The 27,606-nt window shown below is 42.1% G+C and overlaps 1 protein-coding gene and 2 long non-coding RNA genes across 3 annotated transcripts in view; all 3 read right to left on the bottom strand.

Moving 5' to 3' along the window:
• Nucleotides 1-12,169, bottom strand: part of LOC135290635 (uncharacterized) — a 38,818-nt gene extending 26,649 nt beyond the window's left edge. The window contains exon 1 of the long non-coding RNA XR_010353401.1: nucleotides 9,210-12,169. This is a non-coding gene — a long non-coding RNA (uncharacterized LOC135290635). The remainder of the gene's footprint in view (nucleotides 1-9,209) is intronic.
• Nucleotides 12,170-17,731: 5,562 nt separating this feature from the next.
• Nucleotides 17,732-22,257, bottom strand: LOC135290901 (uncharacterized). The gene is made up of 3 exons (XR_010353733.1): nucleotides 22,139-22,257; nucleotides 17,985-18,089; nucleotides 17,732-17,870 (listed from the first exon to the last, which is right to left on the bottom strand). It is a non-coding gene; the product is annotated as an uncharacterized LOC135290901 (long non-coding RNA).
• Nucleotides 22,258-26,806: 4,549 nt separating this feature from the next.
• Nucleotides 26,807-27,169, bottom strand: LOC135291215 (gastrula zinc finger protein XlCGF49.1-like). Its single transcript, XM_064405244.1, has one exon. It carries the CDS (start codon nucleotides 27,167-27,169, stop codon nucleotides 26,807-26,809), a length of 363 nt encoding a protein of 120 aa, XP_064261314.1.
• Nucleotides 27,170-27,606: the final 437 nt, after the last annotated feature.

Raw genomic sequence — 27,606 nt, 5'->3', positions numbered from 1 at the left:
AGAAGGAGAATGCTGTGAGCCCATTAGGTTTGCATTGCCTGTGATGTGGCACCGCTAAAAGGGGTGAGCATTGACAGCACTGTACAAGGTATTTTTAAAGTTATTTCCAACCTTATGGCCTGGCTAGTGATAAAAGCACAGACTCATTGAGTGACAGCCAACAAACTTTTGCTGCTCCCATGATGCCATGAGCAGGGAGACAGCTGGCAGCACCTAAGATGGTGAAACAGCACATAAGGCTGGCATGTGGCCCTCACCACTGCTCTTGGCAAAGCTCTGTATCTGCCTTACTCATATCCACATTTCTGTCTGATGTGAACCACTCCCTTCTTGCAAATATAAATGGTCTGGGCTGAGGTATCACTTGTCATGCAGGTGAAACCCAGTAAAATACTTTCAGAAATATTTGCTGTCATTTTGACAACCGAGACCAGTAGATCAGAAGGAAGAAATGTATTTCCATCTTCATCAACATTACTAAAATCTGGTCCGCGTTTAGTCATCTGCATAGACAAGCAGAGTCTAGCCCTGACAGTTCATTAAAGAGAAATCTTATTAACAGTGAAGACCTCGTAAAAGAAAATCAAAGTGAAAGCTGAATGCAGTATGTTTCTGTGTGCCCCCTAGGAACTGTTATTTCTATGTTTTGTAATGTTTCTTTAGGAGTCTCAGGAGCCACTGTATATCTGCAGCTCATCTTATACCGGGAAAAAGGCTCTAAATAAGTATGAAGTAGCAGGTGTAGCTCATTGAAACAAAATAGTTTTTTTATCTAATGTAACAGAATAAATGTGATCTAATGTAAATGAATAAAAGACTATGATATATAATATCTATAATTTCTACGTACAACTGAGAACCAATGATATCAACTTACTCACTGCTGTGCTAGGAGGAAGAAAACTAAGTATTCCTTCAACATTTAATTTAGGGACTAAAAATTCTTTAAGCTTTATAGAACCATGGGGCCAAAGGTAGACCCCATGCTAAGGCACCACGTCAAGTCAGTGGAAAACCATGCTCAGTAACTCAAATCCTGAAGCAGTGAAGCACCTTCTTTTCTTCTTCTTTTTGCCCCTCCTCCAGTCAGAATTTTTTCTTTACCAATGTGATAATCTTTATACGCCATCCTGCGAGTGGCTGAGGCACTTCATCATTTCTCTGGCACTGGGTAGGTGCAGACACCCCTTTTCAGCAAAGCTGGGGTGCTACTAAGAGTACAAATATTTCTTCTTAGGGACAAAAGAGCTGAAACCTCTTTGGAGATATTCTTCACTTTGATACCCACACTAGTCTTTAAAAAAAATAATCCTTCAAGCTGTCATTTCCACATCAATCATGCATAATGTTATGCTGAGTTAAAAATTCATGGTGACCAGTTAGGTACTTTTTTCTGACTGTCCTATTTTCACCTGTTTTAAAAGAAAATGCCAAATGCTGAGTCATAAAACCAAGACAGTTTAGAGAAGAAAAAAACAACTATTTAAGTGTTAATTTTGGATGTGTCTAAAAAATAATTTCGTACCTCTGCACCACTTCTCAGTGCTTATTTGCAGGGTAGCTGATAAAGCAGAAATCATCCATTTTTGGAACAATGTGGCCCGTTGATAGTGGTTGCATCAAATGAAAATGCTAGGACACATAATTAAAGCATTATCCCCTGTATTTGCTGAGGAGCACAGGACCTCTAAGGTGTGGCAACAAGGCTTATTTTTATCGAGATTACCTTGCTAATGTACATTTAGCAGTTAACATCTTAAGTGGTTTCACACTTAATTTTGCAATCTGCAGTTTTTGTGCTTCTCCTGTAAGCACACACCAGCCACATCACCAGCCCAGCATAACTACAGCATTCTCATCCTGGCAGTGGGCGCTGGTGAGATACAGTCCACAGGCAGGTGGGATTTACTATCCCAGTCAGATATGTCATGTACTGCAACGAAAACAATGGCGTGCATCATGCTACATTTATGATGTTGTCATTCTATCAGCTTTTCTTTTGTCAGAATTAAAAGGTAAGAAGAAAAGCATTGGTGAGGAGTAATGCAGACCATAGAAGAAAAGGACACGTAGAATCTCACAGAGAAGGTTTCTCAGCTCGACTTCAAAGCTAACCATGCATTGTTCATGCACAGTACCTGCACAGTAATTCATCACTGGTACCTTGAAAATTTTTTTATTGCTACCCATTTTAACTTAATAATGTTTCACATACTGTCATGAAATTTCACAGGACTTTGTGTATTTGTTAATGTGCAGCAGAAATCACTGCTGTCAGCTGTTTTCTGACATAATTTTTGCCAAAATAAATGTGTTGCATTTTATGACATTCAGATGTGATACAACAGGTCTGAGAAGAATGAAAGTGATTTTATGGGTAATCGTGGGTTGTAAGGTCTTTCATAACTCCATTTCTACCATCAGGATACAGGCACTCTGCAAAGGAGTCCCCTCATTGTGTTTGCCTCAAAAAGATAAATTGGTTTTTATACTGCTAAGAAACACACTTTGCAAAATTGCATTGCCATAGAAGAAAAGCGAGAGAGAGGGAAAAAAGAACAGCTGGATTTCAAAGGTCAACATTTTCTCAGCAATGGAGGTAAAATGCTGTGTTCATTTGTATTTCAAAGTTATCAAGTATTTACAGTTATGAAGTATTTAATTAGAAGTGTTATGTACTGGACATATTTTGTTGGTTTGGGGTATATTTTATCATTGTAAATTGTTTTTAAGAAGTGTCAAAAATTACTGCACCTGTGACAAGCATTCATTATGTGCTAACCTTAAAAGGAAATGTGAGCATGTGGATGTGCAGCATTTGTGCATAAAAAATACAGTAGAGACATTATCTAAGTTCAAGTGCATGAGTTGCTAATTTTTTGTGGCTCTGTGTAAACATGGGCATGTTAGACTTTCAAACTCCAGAAGGCACCTTAAATACTCTGGGTCTTGTTACAGAAACATAGTTATCTAACAATTTTTTAGGCTTTGGACGTTCTCTGAGATGTCTGAATAGGCTGACAGATGGTGCAAGACCTCTGTGCCCTTCTGGGAGCAACTGGGAGGCCCCCAGACAAGGCTCATTAGCATGTCAGATAGCACAGGATGACTGCACGGAGGGAATGAAATCCCAGCCTCCCATGTCCACCCGCCAAAATCCAGCTCTCTCGCAACTGGCCTTTTCTCCTCTTGACCTCTGATGCCCCCAGTTCATTAAGCCAGAGCTGAAGGACAGACTACTGGCACTCCACATTGTGGAGTGGGATTGGAAAGCAGCCATTCCTGAGCTGGAGAGCTTTCTGATCACACTGTATTTACAGGGGAAGTTAGTCCTGGAAGCCACAATTATGTAAACAAGCTTTTCTAATGAATCTCTTTCCAAGCCAAACCTCTAGATAAGCCCTGAACTTTAACTTTACCTGTTACACAACTCAGAGTAAAGCTCAAATCCATTAAATTGTCTTGTTATGAACACTTAGTGTTTAAACTTTGAAGATGTAACATCTTTAAATCCCTAAGAGCGAATCAGAAAACCTTCTCCCTCTGAAGCCTCCAGACTAGCAGCTAGCAAGATAATACATCCCTGCTCTCTGTACAGTAACAGGCCAGCCAAAAGTGTAACATGTCTATTGCATTAAGGTATCAAGGAATTAAATTAAAATGGGCACTTTATATCAGCATAGCAAAGGCCCAAGACATAACTGCTCAAGCTGACTAGAAAAACTGAGTATTTAAAAGGCATCTATTTTCTTCGCCAAGTATGTGTCTATGGTATGACACAGAAGCATATTTAGCCCTTCTACAAAATAGAGTCTGTGAACCACATGTCGTCTTGTAGAGATGGGTGAATGTCTCTCACTGAAAATTTTAGCTGTGAACATATTACTGAGGGGTTCTAGAGAAACCCTGTTACTACTGTCAGTATTTTAGCATTAAGGACCTGGATTCCCTAAAACTGGGCCAGCACATGGCTGTACTATAGACACAAAAATAGACCCGTGCTTGTTATCCAACACAATAAACATGCACACTCGTATCCAGCCTGTTGAGCAGCAGACAGACGACCTCAGACTTAAAGCCATGATCCTGCCTGATGCACCCTTAATTCTCAGCCGCTTTTAATACAGGACATGGATCAAGCAACAGGATGTACTGAGGTTCTCATTTCATTGTTGCAGGCAGCTAGCCTGCTGTGATTCCATAAACGCCTTGATAGGGATGAACCTTTACACCATAAATAATCTGTAAAACCACATCCAGTAAACTTTGTGAAACAACCTCTCACCCAGAGAGACTATATGCTGAATTAAGATCACTCACAGAAACGTGTTAAAATTAGCCTTAGGGAGAGTTAAAGTGAGCAACCCAAGTTTACAAATCTTTAGGCATAATTTAAATAGTTCAACACTGCAGTCCAATCTACTACGACTCCAGTTTCTGACTTTGTCCTCAGCAATGGTTTTGACAAAATTAGGATGGTGATGTCAGGTAACCCCAAAAGAAAGTAAAATGTGGCAGGTTTCAGCAGAAGGGTCCAGCCATTCAGAGTTCAGCCCCACCACACAACATGAAACATCCTCCATGCCACAAAGAAAATGTGTCCCTCAACCTCTGCTGCTCCTTGGAGCACTTTTGCTGCAAGGAGAGCTCCTTCTGTTTCCCCCTTAGGCATCTGAGAAGGCATTTTTGCCTAAGTTTTGTCCAGGCTGGGCACACTGAACTCCACACAGCATAGATGGGCCAGACACATGTTAGTCATTTCACCTGTTAGCTAACAGGGCTGGAAAGGCTTCCAGTAAGTCTGTAAGGCACCAGGCCAGGAATGTGGTGACCAGCACAGCATGGCAAGGTAGTCCAAAAACTGCTACTTGATCATACTGTCACATGTCTTGTGTGTGTGTACAAGCAGGAGGGCCCAGCAGAAGGGAGAAGAGACAAATAGCCATTGGATAGGTTTACAATAACAAACCAGCTTCGTAATCCCCTTCTCAGATTGCAGCTACCAAATTTCCTACAATCAGGTTCTGACTCTTATACAGGCTGCAAATTCATGCAAATCCTGAGTCACTGTTTGGCAGGGTGTAGTGTTTTGGTGTGCCCTGCTGTGGTTAATCACTGCATCTGAAATTGCCTTCTTCAGGAAGGTGTTACAGAAAATCATCATTTAAACACTCAGCTCATTAGGAATCTGATGAAACACTAGCAGAGAAAATGTTGCTGTCTGATTGAGTCATTTGCATTGGATGTAATAGTTATTAATTCACAGGTTTTATTAAAGCAAGTAAATCATTAGATTCATGGCAATGCTATAGTAGTTGAAAAAAGACTCCTATCATTGCTGTTTACATTTAGAACTTCTTTGTGTGAGAGCACAATGGATTCAGCTGTGGTAAATTATCAAAAGTTGGCAACGGCAAATGAAAATTTCACTTTTCTACACATCCAAGACATCACTATTTATTTGATGGAGAACTTAGCCAGGGAGCAATAACAAGTTTTTCCAGAGGAACCTTCACTCAAGTTCACAGACAAAAGAATGAGGAAATTGACTGGGTTGGATATAGCTGGTATACATATTTGACCTCATCTGCTCTGGTGCTATATTGGTTTTCAAACATAGATGAGAGGGCAGCAAAAACTGCTTCAGTCTAACCCTAACCTATAGCTGAAGCTACAGCCTGGGGCTCTCTATAAACAAATAGGACCTGGTGTCTTTCCTGGAAGTTCTTTATAGAAGGATAGAACTCAGGCTACCCTTTGTTTCAATAAGATTTGATCAGTAACATACTTTTGAGAAAAAAACATTTTTTACAATAGTACTTGTTTCACCAACATTTTTTCTCAGAAATAGAAAACAGGTACAGCTCAGCTAGGTGCTTGGAAGATAGTATCATCACCAAGGAAGAGTGGGCAGGGACCTGGAAAGAACACAAGTCTATATTTTGGTTTTTATTTTCTTAAGTCCCACAGAACTTTTTTTATTGTATGAAATGTCTCAATTAATGAAAATCAAGCACAAAGGAATACATAAAGGACAAGCTATCATAAAATAGCTCCCCAGCATCATTTAAATATCTATCACTCAATATTAATATCACACAGTGTTCCTTGTACACTTTCTCATTTCTGTGGTACTTTCTAGAGGCAGAAGCCATACAGGACAGGAACTTATTAACTGGCCAATAAGATGATTCTTGTTATAATTTTGTGAACATTGATGTCTGCAGTACATTCAGCAGCTCAAACAGAGCCATATTAACATGGGTTACACCTCCACACTCAACACGGCTAGTGAATGATACCTTCCCTGACCTCACCATCCCACACAAGTTTGAATTCATTTATTCTGTCAGAACATAAACAGATATAATGGTGCCCCAGTCTACCCCTGGTCTCATGCCAGCTACATGAAATCCTTAGTCTCTAGACAGGGAGAGAAGCGGTATCTCAGGCCACACCACAAGCCCAGGGACACACAGGCAAAAGGACCAGTACCCCTGGGGGCGTGCTGGTCTGGCGTTGCACACTCTGGAGGTTCCACAGGCACTTTCCAGCTGCTGGAATCACCATAAACAGCAGCACACATTTGCAGGCTGCCTCCTCCACCAATCACATCTCATGGAAATAGTTCTGTTGCAGTTGTAGCTGTGTAAATAGGGAAACATTCTTCCAAATGTTCCATTAACCACTTCATTTTCTATATTAAAATTGCCTGGGTGGATAGAGGGGAGCTGGCACTAGAAGAGGGTTGTGATAAATAAACCTCTGCATTTAACTGCACTGATACACTACACAAGGCTAAAGTGATTTTGCTACTATTCCCATAGGAAGAGTAGAAAAGTCAGGATTTTTGCTCATATTTTAACCACTCCACTTTGCAATATGTTCATTTAAGCTGTTGATTGAGGTGGGTTGTGCAATTACAGTACTCTTGAAACTCAGAGCAGCTGCACACTTTTTCTGCTGCCATTGCAGAGGAGGTGATGAACAGTACTCAAAAAGGTATGGAAAGCAGCTAGGAGTAGCCGCTTCTGAATACCTCTAGGTAGACCTTCCCCACCTCAAAAACAGCAGAGACACCTGCAGAATAGTCCACTACATTTAAACACCTCATCTAAGGCCATCTGGTTTGAAAACTTTTGCTTAAAATAAAAAGTTTGTTTAAACTGGTTTGATTAATTTAACAACCACATAGTCATAAAGAAGAAAATATGTTGGAAAATGTCTATTCAGAATTGTTACAGAGGCAGGCAAGAATAATCTGAGTAGTAAACAAAGTAAATATCCTCTGATCTCACTAATGGGAGTCAAAAATACAATACACATTTTGTTGTATAACATTGTTCCAATTACACTGCTGAGGTCTTTATCAGGATGTCAGTTGAGGTGATCTTTCCACCTCTTCCATACATGTGTGCACATATTGCTCTGACCCCACACGTGAAAAACCTATGTTTGAAATCCCAGGTGAAATAAATAGAAATGTCATAGCAGAAAGGCTGAATGTAAAATAAATACCAATGGTACAGCAAACCTTGGTCCACTGGTAAAAGTTGTTTTAAAGGACTGATAATTTTTTGCTGTTTGTTTAATGACATTTTTCCTTCATCCTTTCTTCAGATTTGCACTTTTACCACTGCTACAAACAGCCCTCTCTGCCATGCAGTTTCCATAATTTTGTCACTACCAAATAATTCTTCCCCATGGTTTCCTGGGGCTGCTGTTTGGTGACTCATTGTCACATCATGCCTCAAAGTAATTAAGTTCTTCCTATCAAACCTGCTAGGAATTTTTGGAAAAGTGAATCAGAAGACATCCTCTCCATTACTTAAGTATTTGTTTCTCTCACAGATGAGTTATTGTCCCTCTAGTAATGAAATTAATGTAAAGTGAGTATCAAAGATCATTTTTAGTTATTTGTGCAGCAGCAAGTAGCAACCACTTGAGAAGAGAAGCAAAAGAACTACTCCTCAACTGCTGCAATTATTTTTAAAGATCCATGCAACAGTCTTGCAGTGCCACTGAAGAGCCTTTGACACACAACGCTGTAAAGACTGTCCCTAGCCCTGCAGAGTTCAGCTACATCCTCATGGGTATTATATATTCAGTTTTACACAATCTCAGTGGAAGAAGGTGGAAACTTTGGGAGAACTTAGACTTTTACAGGTCTTTTAAGATCTCCTGAACTCTGTAGGAGGGGGAAGGAGGGAGACAGACAGAGACAGATGGACAGACAGAAATCTGGAGTAGAGGAAGGTAAATATTGCAATTAATTTTTCAAGTAAAGAAGTTGTGCACAGACAGTACAGGTGAGATGTTAAAAAGTGGACAGTACTGATTTAAACATTCAACAATGTGATGGCAAAAGCTCAATTTTGTTTCAGTGGTCCTCAATTAGAGTAGCAGGATGAATTTTTCAAAAGTCAGCTATGGTCTTATGAAATAGTCTGTGGCAGAAATATGAACTGAACCTAGAGTTTGAAGAAGCCCACTAACTATATTCCATTACAAATACTTCAGAGTTTTATCAAGTTGTAGACTGCTTTTTATAGAAAGAAAGCTTCTGTAGGAAAATTTATGACTGCTGTCCTGCCGTGTGTTACTGACAGAAAGCCAGAGAGTAGCTGTTGCAGTGGTTGTGTGTCATCTACATGCAATAGCTTATCCAATAAGAACATCATTATAATATTAATACTTGTGGCTTTGCAGGGACAGTTTGTTCTGTTAAACAATTTACTTCTAATGCAAAATCTGTTCCAAATGCGGCTACAATTTTGTAAATAACACTGCTTCTGTTATGCAATTTTGTGTGATTTAATATCTACACGCAAACAAAATAAATGGTGGAGTTTATGGTTTCAATTCCACTGATAACTTTGTTGTTGCATTAGTAGTAGAGACAGTGTTCAGGTCTTTCCCAACTCAATTTTAAATTTCTAGTATTATTCAGCTTTATGATTTTCCATGCTGATATCCACTAACATTATGTCAGAAAACAAAAAAACTTGCTACAGTGTCATCCCCTGCACACTCTGTAAGTTCATCAGACATAGATTCATCTTGATTTGAAAATTTAGCATGATAATGAACCTCCCATCAAAATACTGCAAGGACCAGTTATGTTACCAAAAAGCACCAGAACTGTATTTTGATAATGCAGCCATGAAAAGTTTGTGAAGGTAAGAGGGCATATACAAAATTAACCTCACCTCTGGAGTGAAACATCCTGAAGAAATGCAAAGCACTCGCTGAAGGCCAGGGACTTGCAAGCTCAACAATATAGACTGACTTCAACCATCGTTGCCCTTGTCTTGGACCTGCTGGGATACTTCTGCTTGCCCAGGTCTCCTTGGGGTGCTGTGCAGTGTCTGTAAGCTCAAAAACAGTTGTTTCACAACTCTCTGCCCAAAATAACACAAAATTACATCACAGTCCATTACAGCATTTTTTGCAGCATGATGGAGAGATCTGGATAACAAATGTCCCACCAGCAAAGATTAAGAGTAGAAAAAAACTGAATCAAACAAAGAGCAAGACAAATTGACACCACTGACACATGAAATGAGTCAAGCAGATTCCTTGGCACAAAACCAGAACTTTAGCTACCAAAGTCCCTACCAGAAATCACTCTGATTGGTAACACATCCTCATGTGTCAGTCTTCAGTATTAAAGGAACACAGCTCAGAGCTTCATAAAATTCTTCATTATCAATTAATATAGAACTATGAATCTGTACATGCCATACAGAGTAGCCTAAAATTATTCCACCTGACTTCTGACAAAATGGTGTGAGCAGGAATCTGTAGAGAGAGTGTCCCTTTAGATAAATCTGTTAGTGATCCACAGATTAAGGGATAGTTGCACTGCTCATTCTACGAAAACATTTACACAGAGAGTCAAGGAGCCTTTTTAAGACTCATGAATGCCCATTTTCACCTCTAAGTCACCCAACATTCAAAAGCTGATATTGAGAAGCTTAGTGGAAGTTCATAACATCTGTCTTACAGACCTCAAATTAGTACTTCTGTCAGCAGCTACAACCGGCTTGACAGGCAATGGAAGAAGAGCCCACCTTAACACACAAGTATCAGCACTGTTAGGTCAGAATTTTATGTAGCAGAATATCCTCTTCCTGCTTGTGGTCATTATTTTATTAAGGATAGTACCACAGAACACAGACGTCCCAGATCCTGGCACAAACTCATCATGGAGTTCCATTAGTGTCCCTGCCCCAACAGGAAAGCTCACCATACTCTGCCTCCCCATCATGGTTACTACCCTTCACCTTATTTTTCATCTGTGCTTTCCCTTGTATATCCAGACTGTTTATTTAGTGTGTTTCAAAGACCTTGCTGAAGGAATTTTGCCAAAAGCCTTTCAGAAATCTGGGTAGTTTGTATCAAAAGGTCTCTCATAACTAACATGTTTTGGCAAATCACTTCAAAGAACACATAGGTTGTTGAGGTAGGACTTCCCTTTGCACAAGTTAGTATTAACTCTTTGCAAACACATCATATTTGTCTGTGTTCACTCTTTCCATTCCCTTCTTACCATTCCTACCAGTTTTTCTACTATGCACTTTATTTTTACATGCCCCTACCTCCCTGAGACCTCAGCTGAAATGCTGAAATTTTTAGTCTGGTGTCACATTTGCCAGCTATGAAAACAGTGCAAAGCAAGTGGTTACACACCAGTGAAATCATTGAGGTGTTTCACCTCTGAATACATCTAAAACTCTTAAGTCAAAGCCATCTGCTTCTACTACTATGTTACAGTTCATTTACTGTTCCATAATTTTAATTTTGGGATGGTCATCTGATTAGCCTGTCACAAAGAAAGCTCCAAGACGGGAATCTCCCTGGCCTTTTATACTCTGAAGGCTTTGTTTACTTGTTCTGCAATAGCTCTGTCTTACCTAACTTCTCCTTTGATACCTGTATCATCTATTTGGCCCTACAAACTCTCTGGCATGGTTCCTGTTCTTGATGCATTTGAAGAGAGATTTATTACATCTGTTAACTCTTTCTCAAACTCTTTTTTTGATACATAATTGCAGTCAGACATTGAACCTTCCAGGGCTTATGATCCTTTTCATTTTCTTCATTTAGATAGCACTTCAGCCTTTTGAAGTATTAAGTTTAACATGAGGTAAGTTTTCTCTCCCTACTCTAAAAATCTTGGCTTCCTCTTGCACTCAGTCCTTTCTTAGTAGGTGTAACCTCTGGTGTGTGCATTTAATATGGGTCTGCAGAAAGCCCCCATACATCCTGAAAAAAACTAAAAATTAAAAAAAAAAATTTAAAAAAAAAGTTTAGGTGCTGTGAAAGACATGTGGATGTAACCTAACACCTGACATGCTCCAGGATTGTATTATGCTTAAAGTTTGACAGTGCCAATTTTACCTTAAGTATAAGGAGGAGGAATCAGCCAAAACCTTTAAGAAAAAGGATGTTACAAACTGTGACAGGATTTACAATTTAAAGACTTGGATGGTATTAACCTATATAATAGGTTAATACCATCCTGAATTTCTATTACTAATAGTGAATTTCATTACTTAATTAGTAATGAAAAAGTGTTACGGTGGTAGAGTGCACCCACAAGAATAAACACTTGGAGCTCAGTCCTCAGAAATGCCAGGTACACTTCATGATTTAGATTTCTTCACCTTTTACTGTCATCTGAAGGTAAAAAAAGCAGACTAGGTCCCTTGCCCTCTGCTACAGGTGTTCTTTGATGTGCACAAGCCAGGGATCCAGCAACATAAAGGCACTTCTTGAAAGAGCAGGATTTGACTCTGTCTGATTAAAGGTAGTGAGTTAGCCCCTGGAAGTATTACAATATAGTAGATGGAATTGCATTATACTTCAAGCTTTCAGCAAATGATTCATTCAAGAACAGAGTCAGTCATAATCTTTGAATTTCTTGTCTTTGAAGATGCTGATCAATGGAACTTTTTTTGATAACAAACACCTTTGAGGGTTTATTAATACAGGTCATTGAAAAATTTACTATCCTACTAACTACAGAGAAGGGAAATTCCTCTTAGCTTTACATGTACATCTGTAAATATACAACACCCTAAAGGCAGCTCCCAGAAGTTCAAGACTCCTTTCAATTTTCAGAGCAAAGTACCTTTTTCTTCCGGTGATCTGTGAATCCAAGAAATCCTACTTTCATGTCCTTGAACACTGAATTAGTAAGGACAAGTCACATTTCATGATTGTGGCAAAATGCCAGCTAGCATTTCACAGGCCTAGAGACTATGAAGCAAAAGGCTGCAATCAGAACCTTAGCAGAAAATATTTGTTAGCTAATTTATAAAAAGTACAAGTGCTTCATCTCTGACATTATACTAAACCTTGAAAGATATGTGTACATTTAATGCAGCTGCTTTATTTTACAGACATCTCTTACATGTGCCTGGAGTCATGTTGATCAGGCACGGGAGTGAGCTGGTTGTGGGCACCTGCCATTGCTAAGCACAGCTAATACAATCCTGGAGCAAGCTGCCTTCTGAATGGCACTTGGGAGTGAGGGACATGAGGAGTAGTGCTATAAGTAAGTACAGTTCAGCAGAGAAAAACCCACTTGACTGAACCCAGTGTTTACAGAAATGTGGATACACTGCTTGAACTCAGGCTCTGCAGATGTCACTCTGTCTTTATGCAGCATGTACTGTTGATTTTGTTTAACCCTGCAACATCTTCCTGCTGTTCCTGTTAAAGTTACCAGCTCACAGCTCTGCAAATGGCTGTGGCATGAAGACATCTGCAAAGGAACCAGAGCAAACCTCATCTTCTAAGAAACCAAAATCATGTAGCAGAATGCAGGAGTTGACCACAGTGCTGAGCAAGTGGTGTATGTCCATATGATCTGCTCCAGCTGGATGGGCATATCCTTTTTTCTCAATAAAGAAGGAGTAGAATTTAAATAAAACTGCAGAGGAGGGTATGATAGGAAGACCAGCCAAGCACGACAGGATACTTGCACAGATCAGTGAGCACAGAAATCCCCTAAGCTCTCTTCCCCTACTCCTTCACATGGGAGTTGTCAAAGTGATGTCACCCTGAAATCTGGTCCCCTTCTAAGTGCTGGGGGGATAGCAGAGGTCCTGGGAAAAGTCTAAATTACATTCTTACACGATCATGCTTTGAAGACTGTAGCCTGCTGTATGAACAGTTCATTTTAATTTGCCGTAGGAATGAAGCTCCGGAAAGGGCATATGAGGACTTACAGAGTTGAGGCATAACAGACCCTTACTGCTCAGTTTTGTAGTTTCTGACAGGGTTAAAGACCTGGGATGCAGGTTATAGGGATGACTCTTCTTCCTGTCACCATTATTTCGAAAAGGAAATTAATTGTCTATCAGAAAACCAAAAATATAAAAAAATAAAGTAAAATAGCTCCACATAAACTATACAGCATAAAATAAAGAACATACAGAAACACTGATCACTCTGTAAACATTATTTTTATATGGCCTCTTCCAAAAACATGCAGCAATTCACAGATTTATCAAAGTTTATCTACTTTTGCCAGTTTTCCTTTGAAAAGGAACTATATAATTACTAATTTTTGTGCCGAAAAGCATATCTTAAGTGTTACTGAAAGTGAGTTAAATCTCCAGGTTGCACAAAAATGTGAGTGTACACCCACAGACACCAAGCAGGTCAGTAAACTGGGAGTTTACTATAGGCCACCTAGCCAATACAAAAATACCAATTAATTACTCTTTAAGAAAAAAAAGGTTGCCTCTAAAACAATGGCCCTTGTCTTTAAGAAGGACTTCAATTTGTCATGTGTTAAGTCAGAGCACCACACAGCTGGCAGAAACAGGACCAGAAGATTTCTAAAACACATGGTAGCATTTCTAAAACACCCGATAACTTCATGGTACAGTTGCTAAGGGGACAACCAAGAAAGCTGCCCTCCTGGATTTGCTGCTTGATAATATAGAAGGTCTCATGAATGAAGTGGTAATTGCTGACTGTCTTGATCACAGTGATCACAAAAAAGACCAGTTTAAAAATCTCTGGTGACAGGAGTGAAACTGCCAAGAAAGTTTCAACATAAGGAGAGCAGTCTCACTTCAGTGGCTGGTAAAATTATAGAGAAAATAATTCTGATAGTTACTGAAAAACACCTGAAAGACAATGCAGTCATCAGTCACAGCCAACATGGCTTCAAGAAAGGGAAGTCCTACTTAACAGCTCAATTTACTTTTTTGACAATGTAGTCCTCCTAGCTGGTCAAGGGAAATCAGTTGAGAAAATGCCCAGCCCACATCATGTGGTGGGTGAGCAGCTGGCTCATGGGTCAGGCACAAAGGGCTACAGTGAATGGGGTGACATCAGACTGATGTGACCTGTCACTAGTGGGGTTCCATTGGGCTCCATCCTTAGCCCTGTGTTCTTCAACATCTTAATAAATGACTTGGACATAGCACTCATAAGTACAGTAATTTTGACAATGATACTTGAAGACAGAGAGGCCCTGCAGAGAGACCTCAGCTAATCCGAGATCTGGGCAATCACAAACCGTGCGAAGTTTGACAAAAACAAGAGCCGGATTCTGCACCTGGGACAGAGCAACCCTGGTTGTATGGACAGGCTGGGGAATGAGAGACCGGAGAGCAGTGCCGTGGAAAGGGACCAAGGAGTCCTTGTCAAAGGCAAGTTGAACATGAGCGAGCAGTGCCCTTGCAGCCAGGAGGGCCAGCTCTGTCCTGGGCTGCATCAGGCACAGCATCAGTTGCCAGGAGAGAGAGGGGATTGTCCTGCTCTGCTTCTGCTTGCTTTTGATGTTCTTTATTTCTCACACAAACCTCTTCTTAGTTACAAGAAAACTAGTTAAAGAATATCCTAGAGTCTTTTTTATCTTAGAACAGAAAAAAAACCTAAAAGCAGAGCACTTTCTTCTCTAAACCACCTGCAAGCTCATGAAAAATCTTCAGACTTAAAAGAAAAACTTGCAGAGGTGTTTAAACAAAACAGACTGAGAATCTATTGAAAAAAACCACAAGGAAAATTCCCCTCTTATGTGGGAAGATTATTCAGCAGGGCTAAATATTAATGGGGTTTCGTGGGTTTTATCACAAATATCAAAGAGGAACTTGTTACATTAAAGAAAAAGGGAGTCAGAAGCAAAATTTTTCAGTATGTTATTAATTTGTGAAGCTTGATCGCATTTTTTATTTTTTAACTAGTATTTTACTAGCATCCCACACAATTTATTCAAAACCTTAAATTGCAGTGAATACATTCCAATCACAAATGTATCTGGGAAAGATTTGCTGCATCGAAGATATTTTTGCTTGACCCACTTGGAAAGGTCGCATTTTAAAACCAAAGCAGTATTCCAAGAGATATGCAACTGACCCTTGCAGTCAAAACTGTTATGTGTTTTCTCAGATCCTGGGTAAGTGCAGCAAAATCAAAGTGCAAGCAGCTTGCTAAGCACTGTTTTACCTGTTTGGGCATGCAACAGAACCAATAGATAGAAAGAGGAGAATGCAGAGGTTTGTTTTTGTTTCATCCACAATTACTGTTTAACAAAAGCACATCTGAGACAAAGGTTACCCTGTACAGAGGGCATGACAGACACTTTTCTATCAGATGCTTGGATAACCCGTGAGGACACTGCTAAGCTTTCACACTGTCAGTTGCACCCACCCACCCCCAAAAATAACAGCGTTTTTTCTGAATTCCAAGCCCAGACTTCTGTAGGCTTTGATTCCATCCTGACAAAAGAAATTGCTACAAATTTCCCACCAGTGTTAACACTGATGCAACTTTCTGACATCAAGCAAGGCACAATCCATTGTTCATGTAGGCATTTGGCTTTTTGCGATGCCACATCAATTAGATCTGCCACTTGCACCCTCCAAGCTTCAGCATCCCAGCTGGTTCTCTTTTGTCTCATACAAGCAGCAAGCTCCTTCTGTGATATTTGCTGTAACCCTCTCCTTCTCAGCTTGGTAGGGAAAAAGATGTGTTGTGGTGGGTTTTCCACGTATATTACCCAACAGATTCCCTTTGAACAACAGCAGTCCTCCCCTTCCCAAATGCAGGCAATCTAAGTACACAGCAGATCCTGAAACTAACACTTAAAAACTGACTTGCAAGGGGGCAACTTTGGAAAATGCCTCCTTTTTTTTTCATATGATTCTTGGATCATTTTATTTCGATCTATTCCTTGACAATTCAGAAAATATATTTCACTTAGCTGTGTTTTAAAACTATTATTTAAGAAGATAATCAGACCAAATATTATAACAAAGAAGGGTAAAGAGAAAATTAAAATGAGGTAAATAAAAACCTTTGCAAGAAAGTAAAATAAGCTAAGCAGAAGGCAGGGGGGGAAGTTATATTTTTTCCCTAAAAGATGCTCTAAGTTCCCATACATTTCTGCAAACAAATATGCCATCTAATTTTGTCACCTTTCAGACAATTTTTCTGATTGCATTACTAGGCATTTGTGCAACTCCCTTAAAAAATTAGCTGTAGTAGGGTAGGCAACTCAGTTCTCAGCAGAGCAAAGGAAGGAATTTTAGCCAATTCAGCTGCAAAATGACACCACTTACTGAAGACCCATTAAAGATGACAAAATGGCTCTGGCTTCTTCTACCAATTAGAGAAATCCCAAGTTTCAATCCAGGGAAGAAGGGTCCTATCCTTATAGGATTTTTTTTGTGCAAAATCTACTGCTGCTGCCTCTCTTTCATACCTGGGACAAAACCTCTGACAGTCCCCAAAATACAAACCCCAGCACTAGCAGTGCTTCTCCCAGGGATGATGCTAGTCTTGCAGGGTGAGCAGAGGCTGCCCAGAGGATGCTGCTGCCAGCAGACCCTCCCTTCCCAGGGGCAGACCCTCATCTTCAAAGCATGTGCCATCACTCACAACACCTGCATCTGTGGTCTGGTTGTAGTCCTTTCTTCCAGCAGACACTTCTAAGGATGCAGAGGGGATGTTGTGGCATATTGACTTTAACAATCTTGGCTATAGAAAGCTTCTCATAGGCCCTCGCTGTACCTGTCAAGGCCAGCACACAACTCAGCTCTAAGGACACTTTTTCTTCATCTTATGCCCAAAACCACTTGTGTGGGTGGATGAGGAGGGCAATGTTCCCTGTCCTGGCTTCTTGCATACATCAAGTCTGTCTTTGGTCTGCCAAATTGAAGACATAGCTGAACTAGAAGGTGGTATACTGACCCCAGCCTAACAGCTGAACAAACTTTGCAGCCATAAATTATGAAAACACACAAAGGGAAAGGTCAGGAGGAAGTGTTTCCTCATCATGGCCAAGTGACAAGTTCTCACTCTCAATGTGAGCGCTGCCCATGTGAGCAGCACTGGCTGGGTGGTTAAAGAAAAGCAGCTGGGCAAGAGAGAGGATGTGGTTACTTCTTAGAGGACTTAGAAATCAAATAAAGTCTTTTTTCTTCCTATTTATTTTCTCCCCCTTTTTCTTTTTTTTTAGTGTTTCCTTCAAAGCCTTTTCTAGTCCATAAAACCTGCTATCTATATGTGTCCTGTGTGTTCCTGGCAGGAACTGTTACCACTGAAGCTTACCTTTTTGTCTCCAGTTTGTGGTTTGTTGGTTTGGAGGGTTTTTTCCCTATATTTGCCACATATCCTGTTTGGGGTTTTATCATCACAGCACCTGGAGCAGAGTTTTTTAGGGTCTTATCACACCCTTTTGCTTATCCACTCCTGAAGCAGTTATAAATAGTTCCAAACCTGCACTCTGAGATAAAATGCTTTCTCTCTTTCACCATCTTTCTTTCTCTTTCATCTCATTCTTCTTCGGCCCAAGGGTAAGTGCACTAGTGCTTAGAGCACTACCTTCTGCTCTCCTGTTCAGACTGGAAATTGGTAAGACAAAAACTCAACCTCACAGTTCTCCTTCCATCTGCATGGAGCACCCTAAACTGGGACACCAGTCTGCAATGCTTAAAACACAGCAAGAGGGACTGTACCTTTGAGTGGCCACCCCTAGCAGTGCTTCTCCACAGTCTCTGTGATGGGGCCTCAAATATGGTAAAGGCATAATGTCAAGGGGAGCTCTCAAATAAACTGCTGCACTGTGGACATGAAAGAAAGAGAGAGGGAAAAATATTACCAAGAAAAATGTCACAGGAGAATTCTGAAAAGTCATTAGTAGCTTAGTGCAGTTTCTCCCTAAAAGCTTTTAGCAATTTATTAATAAATACCCTCTTGAAGAGCAGTCTAATATATTTACCTTTATTTTTCAAAAGCCTTCAGTTTTGCTTAGGATGTACCAATCAACAAGCAAATAAAAGCATGTTTATTTTAAGAAAAAAAATCAAACAAAACAACAACATATTTTTTTTTTTTTTGTAACAGAGCACCATCAGTGAGCTTTCTGCTTGCCCATCCTTGATTATATTATTTTGATGGCCAGTGAAGGCATACAGTACTGTAACTGGATTCCCAAAAGGGACAGATAGGTTAACTCTCTAGCTGCACTGCATCACCTCAAAAGCTCAATACTCTCAATACTACAAAGACTAAACCATAAGTGGGTTCACCCTGAATCAGTGCTTGGGTGATTTTTTTATCAGTGTTTCTGCAGCATATATACTATCAATAAAGGGTTTCCCACATTTAGGGAGTCCGCTGCTTGATACTGTGAACTCAAGACAATGCAAATGAACCAAATGGGGGAAAAACCCAAACAAAACAAACCAAAACTACCAAACAAACAAACCACCAAAATATCACCTTCTGTAGTCCCTATACCAGTTATATCTGCAAGACAACCATTGAAAAGTAGAGTTCCATGCTGGGGCTGACAGAAAAAACAGTCATCCACTAGGGAAAGCCTATTAACATATTTAGTAAAGTTTTTTAACAGATAGGGTTTAAGTCAGGTTCTCTCAAAATTATTGATGATTTACCCCATTTCTAGGCACTATGAAATTCTATTGCAACAGTAAGTAACCAATTAATTATGATGGAAGTGTTGAAAGGACAGTAAGTTCCAGGAACAAAACATTACAGAAAACCAAGATTTTACACTTATGTTGAAGTGTAATGAGATAAAAATTCATGTGTTAAATATACACTTCTAATTATAGTAAGATTTATGCACTGTGGAACAAACAGCTGACAACAGCAAGAGCTTTGCAACTTAAATCATTACTCATATTTATAATCTTTATAAAAGCAAAATTAACTCAGGGTGGGTTGGGTTTTTTCTGTTATTTATTGGCAGTTTCATACATAGCTATGACACTGCCAAAAGTAATTTGATTTAAATAGCTCAGCTTCCAGAAAGTTAGACTGGTTTTCTGTGGCATCTCATAGAGAACATCTTTATTTTTGCAGGTATTTTTGTTTGTTTGTTTTGGGTAGGAAGTGAGAAACCTGCTTACTTTCCAAGTTGTACTGGAATACCCAAAGAAGCCTTCTGTTTCTTTTTTTCATGCCTCTCAAACAAAATACAAACACTGTAAATTGAATTCTAGCCACAAGGCATACCATTCACTGCCACATTACTCTTGATGTTGCTCATTTCATTATTACACCAGGAATATTCTCCATAATGGACAGGGCACAAATAAAGCCCATCCTAACGAAAGACCCTTTGTTTGCATGGGCCTTATTTATTTGGGCTGCACCATTTAGTTATTGAGCACTTCTATGTATTCATCCTGTATTTATGTGCAATGTACCTGTACAACAAACTTCTGTAAGGCAAAGGGTTTTCACCATATTTCATTTGGAACAGAAGAAAATTCTGATTCATGCATAGATCTTCCATCCCCTGCCAAGCATGAGAAAACCCAAAAGAAAGCCATTTCACCAAGCTGACAAACATGTTCAGAAGAGGACAAAGGAAGATAGTCTTTATTAAAGCAGATGGACTGACTGACTCATTGTGTACCACACTCATCAGAGATCACTGTCAACAAAACAGCCCTGGAAAGGAGGAGGAAAGACAGGTGGTTCACCCTGGTGATGCAGGGAGTCAGGTAGCACACTCACAGGAAATGCTGCTGATGGCAGTGACATCTCTATAACTCCCTGACTGAGTATCCCTGCTGGATTGCCCCTGCTGGATGTCCAGCACAGCCAAAGTCTGCTCCAAGGCAGTGATCTCGCCTGCCTTACCCCTGTGCCTGTGCACTGCCTGTGCTCTTGAAGGGCCCCACAGTGACCCCCTGGCCAAGTCCCACCCCACAACTGTCCTGCACAGAGGGCCCATGGGGCTCACCCTCTGCAGGGCACTGCCCTGTGTCTGCCTGGGGTCTGCTGCATCCCACCACGCCCTTGGCAATGGCTGTTGTGTCTAAAAGGCAACAGACACTTCCCTATCCCTGCCCGACTTTTGAGGAAGTCAAACTGCTTTTCCCTAATCTCCTTTACTAATTACAGAGCTGTGGTGCATGCATTTCTGACAAACATGCTATGGGAGGACATCTCAGGTCTCCTGACACTTTGCCACCAGTATTGGGCCTGCCTGCTTATCAGCAAAAAGCAAAAGACAGTAGCTGCAGGTATTTGAGTAAATTGAGCATGTGAATGGCCATTCTTTGGCACGGAGTAACCTGGGTCACTACTATTAAATTTCCCTTCTTTCAGGAGAGGGTGGCTGGATGTAAACTGACTGCTGGATGTGGGCCATGGCCCACACTAAATTTCAAGTAAGTGCCTGGCAATTTTCTAGGAGAGTTCTCTCTGACAGGGGTTGAAACTCCAAGTGTTTTGTCAATTTGAGAGATTGCCAGGTTCCAGCGCCTGGGAACATTCCTTACACTGTATAGCTCACAAATACAGACACAGCCATCACGCTTAGCTGTGCACTGCCCTCACCCCCACAGGAGCACAGCTTGGCAGCCACGGAAAGGGATAGCTGGGGCATGGGGCTGCACCCTGCAGGGATGCACAGGGCAGCACAGCTGAATCACAGCCTTCAAGGCTGACTCAGTGCTGACCTTAATCACACACATTTGATTTTAAACTGCCTACACCAAAAGCTAATAACTATGTTTTTTCCCAAATACAGAACTGGAAAACAGTATGACCACAGGTCACCTGCTGTTCTGCTCAAGTGGGAAGTTTAAACAAATCAGTTTTTACTTCAGTATCATCAGGACATAATCTAGCCCATGTGTTGAAGAGTATGCAGGTATTTCTGGAAGAGACTTGAAACAGCATATAGGAAGTACAGGTATCTTGATAAATCAATGTAAAATGAAGATAATAAAGCCTGGAAATATGATCATGATAAATAATAGATTGCATACCATAAAGAACACTAGAAACCATACAGTGGCATGTACAAAGAGTCACAAGTATAGAGTCACAAGCATACAAACAAGTTATTTCCTGAAAAAGCAGGAAACAAACTACCATGAGACCTTTTTTTATATTAAAAGAGAAAAATTAGAAGGCTTGGGAAGATTTTTTATAGTTACTATTATTGTTGGTTTTGTTGTTGTGGTGGTGGTGGTGTTTTTTCTGAAGCTTCCCCTCTCCTTCCCCCTTATCAGGATGTCTCAGCAACATAGCAGCACTAGGAAAACAACAGCCCCCTACCCACATCAGAGGGCTGCATACAAGGGGGAGAGGAATCATTTCCTTCGCAGTTTGAGAAGCTCCAGCAAAAACCACTGACCCCCTTCACTTTTTCTGCAGGGAAGGGTGGAGAAAATCCCCCAGAGTCAAAACTAACTTGCAGCTACCCTCATCCAAAGCAGCACAGCTCCCAGGAAAGAAAGCTATCAAGTACTGACAGTCAGGACAGAAATGGTCCACAGGAAAATAACCTATTTGTCTTTGTTCCTGCAGAGAGAGACTTTTAATCAATCTCTTATTAGAGAATACATCTTATAGTGAATTCTGTGTCAGGGTTCAGAAAACAAAGGAGGCAGCAGGAAACTACTTGGAATAGGTATTTTAAAAAAATGCCAGGACTATAGGTGGTCTGGCACCAGGAACTTCATTTCCTACATTTAAGTTCATCACCTCTACCCAGTGAGCAGCAAGATTCAACTGATGGCTCAAAGCAAATGGATTACATTTCAGGAGTTAGAAAAAACCTTTACATTCTAATGTTGCCCAGAGCAAATTCTCATTTTTAAATAGAGCAGGTGTGAACAGTTACCTTCAAAGCAGAAGCAGACAGGGAGCCTCTTGTGCAGTGTCATCTCCAAGGGAAAGATTTTAATCAATCTGCAAGTGTTCAGCTAGATGCAATACACAACAGAAAACCTCTGTCCATCATTTTTTACCTTTCAGGGAAGTGCCTGTAAAATGTATGTAAATTATCTTAGGTTTGCTATCTCTGATGCAGCAGTGGGCTGGGAAACCCAGTCCCTCCCCCAGATATTTTCTGAGAAAATTGAACTTTTCCTGTTCAACACAGGTTTACATTTACATATGTCACACATCATTCAGTATTCAATCTTTATATTGAAAAATAACAAAACACAGAATCATAGAATCATGTAATATTTTCAGTTGGAAGGGATCTTTTAAGGTCATCAGGCCCCCTGGAATGAGAAGGGTCACCTTCCACTTGCTCAGAGCCCCATCCAATCTGACCTGAAATGTTCCTAGGGATGTGGCATCTGCCACCACTCTGGGCCACCTGTTCCAGTGTTTTACTGCTCTCATAGTTAAAATTTCTTCCTTATAACTTACACAAATCTACCCTCTTTTAGTTTAAAACCATCACCCCTTGGCCTACTGCTACAAGTCCTGTTGAAAAGCTTCACCCTATTTTTCATATAAGCCCCCTTAAATACTGAAAGTTCACAAAAAAGTCTCCACAGAGCCTTCTCTTCTCCAGGCTGAACAATCCCAACTCTCTCAGCCTTTCCTCACAGTGAATGTGCTTCAGACCTCTGATCATTTCTGTGGCACTTCCTCTAAACCTGCTGCAACACGTCCACATCCTCCTAATGTTGGGGGTCCCAGAGCTGCACACAGCATTCTAGGCAGGGGCACAGGGGAGCAGAGGGGCAGAATCCTCTCCCTCCCCTGCTGCCCACGCTGCTTTGGATGCAGCCCAGGAAACGTTTGGCTTTCTGGGCTGGCAGTGCCCATGGCTGGGTCATGTCCAACCTCTCAGCCACCAGCACACCCAAGTCCTTCTCTCCAGGGCTGCTCTTCATCTGTCCCAGCCTGTGTTCATACTGGGGGTCTCCATAGCCCAGGTGCAGCAGCTTGCACTTGGTCTTGTTAAACCTCATGAGATTCCCATGGGCCCACTTCTCAAGTTTGTCCAGGTCCCTCTGGATGGCATCCCATCCTTCAGGTGCATCATCCTTCAGTTGCACCACTCAGCTTGGTGTAATCTAAGAATTTGCTGAGGATGCACTCAATCCCTCTGTCCATGTCATTGGTGAAGAGATAAAATAACACTGGTCCCCATACAGACTCCTCAAGGACACCACTTGTCACTAATCTCCATTGGGACTCTGAGATATTGACCAGCACCCTCTGGATGTGTCTGTCCAATTAACTTCTCATCCACTGAACAGTCTACTCATCAAATCCATCTCTCTCCACTTCTCCAGTTTAGAGAGAAGAATGTCAAAGTCTTTACAGAAGTCCAGATAAATGACATCTGCAGCCATTCCCTTGACCACTGGAGTGAACTCCATCATTCAAGGCCACTGGGTTGGTCAGGCAGGACGTGCACTTGGTGAAGCCTTGCTGGCTATCTTGAATCACCTCCCTGTCCTCCATGTGCCTCAGCACAGCCTATAGAGGATTTCTTCCATGGTCTTCCCAGGAACAGAGGTGAGGCATCCCCATTTAACTTTTGCTTCCTTTCATGGCATGACCTCATCAGTAAGGATTCCCTAAGAACATCGCATTATCTGTACTGTGGGAATTACACAGCACAGCAGTATTTACACCCTAGATTTATCTATGCTGTATACAGAACAAATTAATCAAATAATTTTTCCTAAACATAAAGCTTCATACAGCAGGTGGGACAAGAGTCACTTAACCACTTAAAAATAATTAATTGCCTTTATCTGACAGCTGGATCCACTAAAGCCAGTAGGCATCTGACAGCTGCCAGAGCTGGAGTCTGACTGTCTTCAATGTGATATGAGCTGATCTGCTGCTTCATGCAGAAAGCAGGCAAGGGAAAAAAAGGCTGGGTGCAAAAGAAGCTGGGTGCAAAAAAGGCTGCACATCACAACTTTTGCCAGTGCCATTGTGTCAGCAAGGGGAATGACTTGTGATGATAACCATGTAACAGGAAAACACCTGGTTTATTATACAGTTAGATATGCCAGAAAAGTGCTTCCACCCTGTAGGTTTTTCCCCATTTAAGCTATAAAAGGAATGCATCTTTAAAGATCCACAGAAATAAGACAAGTCTACAAATACAGCTATCCAGGGAAATCTTACCAATATAGACCACAACAAAATAAAACAAGCCACACTTTCAGCTACTCCTTGAATATTAATCCAGACATCTTCAGTAAATGCAAGTCAATACCAGTCCAGTGACTTTTGTGCAACTGCAGTTAATACCCCTGAGAAATTGCATTTTCCAGATGGGAAGACAAAAGCTAAAATTGTCAAAGAGGACATTCTAGGTTTCATTTGAAGTGCCACATCTAAGTAGACATTTATTCCCAGAAAACATTTGCTCTAATCTCTTGAAACAGCTGCAAAATGATGTATCTTTAGAGTTTGGGGCACAAGATATTTTCTGACAAGTTCTGAAACTCACGTCTTTGTACCACAAGAGGAATCTCATTCTTCTTCCCTCTTTTGATTTAAAAGACATGTCAAGAAGAATAGAGGTGGTCACGTTAAGAAGGAAACTCATCCCCTGGCAAAATGGGCCCGAAGGAAAGTGTATCACTTGGGATGTACTTAGCCCAGATCCCAGCCCTGCTGCTGGGAAAGTAATGTTGTTCCTAAGGCACAGATGCAATCTCTGCTTGGCCATCCTCAGTGGGAGGAGGTGGTTTGCAGAGTCCAAATACACACATATCTGACACTGGCATTGTAACCCTGGGCAAATCACTTCCTTCACCATCACAGTTTCTTCTGCTGCAGTATCATTGCCTGCCCGGATGAGAGGATTTGCTAATCATAGTTTCTAAAACTTTAGGACAGTTAAGGAAATCAATTAAAATTGAGACAGCACCCTAGAAATGCCCCTAGGAAAGAAACGATCACGGAAAACAAGTTATCAAATTGTGTCACAGCAGTAGGTCTTGCTTTCCAATCTCAGGGACTTTGTCCCCCAGCTCTGCAGGGCAGGTTGTCAGGCTCCTCAGCGAGCAGGGCAGTCGGCTGGCACAGCACCAGCACGGGAGGGAGCGGTGCGTGCTCCCAGTCACACTGCTGGCTGTGCCACCTGGCCCTGATCATCCCACTGCTAAGGTAAAGAGTCCACAGTACCCACCCACACAGAAAGACAACAGCTCAGCATGGTGTCCTTCTTGTTTAATGGTGTCCCTCTCTGGACTCTGGAAACAGTGCAGCATTACATGCTCGACAGATATCAGGGGTCTGGGTGTGCTTTGAGCCATCCCACCACCCCTCAGCCCCACAAACCTCACTGTCCCCCTCCCGTGACCCACAGGAAGCAGTTTGGGGACCTGCAGTTTGGCCCAGAACCAGCTGGTGCAGAAGAAGCTGGAGGACATGGTGACAGAGATCACTGTGTAGGTGGGGCTACATGCCTGCCTGCACCTCGGCTGCTTCAAGACCAGGGCAGGTGGGTGGCACTGTCCCCAGGGTTACTGGGGGTGTCCTGGAGGGGGTCAGTGTGTCCCTGTTTGTGTCCCCACAGGGCTGCCCCTGAGATTGTGTCAGTGCTGAAGCGGAACTCATGCAGGAAGGCATGGTGAGGGACACATGGGATATGCTGGGGGCCAAAGGAATCTGCTATGAGTTCCACGTGATCCAGCACCTCATGAACCTTGAGGCCATCAACTCCTACAAGGGCACGGCAGGGAGGGGGACTGGGGATTCTCTGGGGGATCCTGGGGTGTCATGGGGTACAGGCCAAGGTGTGGTGATCCCCCCAGGCACCCATGACATCCACACACTGATCTGAGCTGCGCCATCACTGGCCTTTGCCCCGGCTAAGGGGATGTTTTGGGAACACAGCATTGTGGGCATGGCAGGGACATGGTGGCACCAGTGGCACTGGTGGGGACCAGGTCTGCTCCTCGTGGGAAGGGATGAGAGGAGATGGCAGCACTGACCAGACCCAGTGTCACCAACCAGATCCAGGTATCCCCAGAAGGGATCCAGTGTCACTGTGTCCCTTCAGTGACAGAGCTAGTGTCACTGAAGGGACCTTGTGTCAGCAGCCAAACCTTGTGTCACCAATGGGACTTGGTGTCACCCCAACCAAATCCTGTGCCTCTGACAGAACGCAGTGTCACCAGCATGTCTTGTGTCATTGATGGGACCCAGCATCACCAACCAAACCTCCTGTCACCAAGGGGACTCGGTGTCGCTGACAGGACTCAGTGTCACTCAGGAGTCCCCAGTGGTGCTGGGCCATGTGTTCGGTGCCATCCCAGTGCCTTTGTCATCCCCGTGGCCAATGAATGGTGGGACAGCCCCCTCCATGCCAGCCCTGCTTGTCAGAGTTAACTAACCTGCCAGGGTTAATAAACTCTGCCCTCAGGGAGGGTCCCAGCCCAGCACAGCCCCCACTACATCCAGCTTTTAGGTCGGCTTCAGCCCTTTATTTGTTCCAGCCACCAACAGCAACAGAAAAGCTCTTTGGAGCCAAAATCCCCCTCTGGCCCAGCACAGCCCCCCAGTCCCACAGGTTTCAGGGGTCCGTGGGCTGGGGAGAGTTACGCTCAGGTTTGGATGCGCTGTGGGTGACAAGTTTGGAGTTTTGCTTGAAAACCTTCCCACAGCTGGGGCAGCAGAAGGGCCTCTCCTCTGTGTGAATCCACTTGTGCAGGAGGAGACTGGACCTGCTCTGAAACCTCTTCCCACAGTCAGGACACTCGTAGGGCCTCTCCCTGTTGGGGATTATCTGGAGGACAGTCAGGTCAGAGCTGTCTCTGCAGCCCTTCACACACTCCCCACGCTCACAGGGCCTCTCTCCAGTGCGGATGCAATGGTGGCAGATCAGGCTGTTGCTCTGGCTGAAGCTCTTCCCACACTCCAAGCATTTGTAGGGCATCTCCCCATCATGAAGCTGCTCATGGACCACCAGGTCCAAGCTCTAGCTTGATCTTTGGCCGTCTTCCCAGCATATGGTGGGTCTTTCCTCCTCGGAGAACCCTGGGCTGTGTTTGGAGCCCCTGCTCCTGTGGGAGCTCTGGGGCTTTTCCTCCCCATTGGATTCCTGAGCTGTGGAGTTGCTCAAAATAACCTCTTCCACAAGGTTCTGCCAGAGGAATTCATCCTCCCTGGACACCGTTTACTAACTTAGCAGTCCCCCAAAACCTCTCCCCAAGTACACTGTCTACAATGTGATGCCTATCAAATGCCACCACAATGGGGGAGAGAGAAAGTGATTTAAGATACAGCACAAAAAAGGTATTTGAAAATGTTCTCAGACTAATATAAAGTTAATATTTTAACTGATGAGAAAAGCACTATCTAAATACATTTTTT

Source organism: Passer domesticus, chromosome Z, assembly GCF_036417665.1.
Source record: "Passer domesticus isolate bPasDom1 chromosome Z, bPasDom1.hap1, whole genome shotgun sequence".
Lineage (NCBI taxonomy): Eukaryota > Metazoa > Chordata > Aves > Passeriformes > Passeridae > Passer > Passer domesticus.
This window is presented reverse-complemented; position numbering and strand designations above follow the sequence as displayed.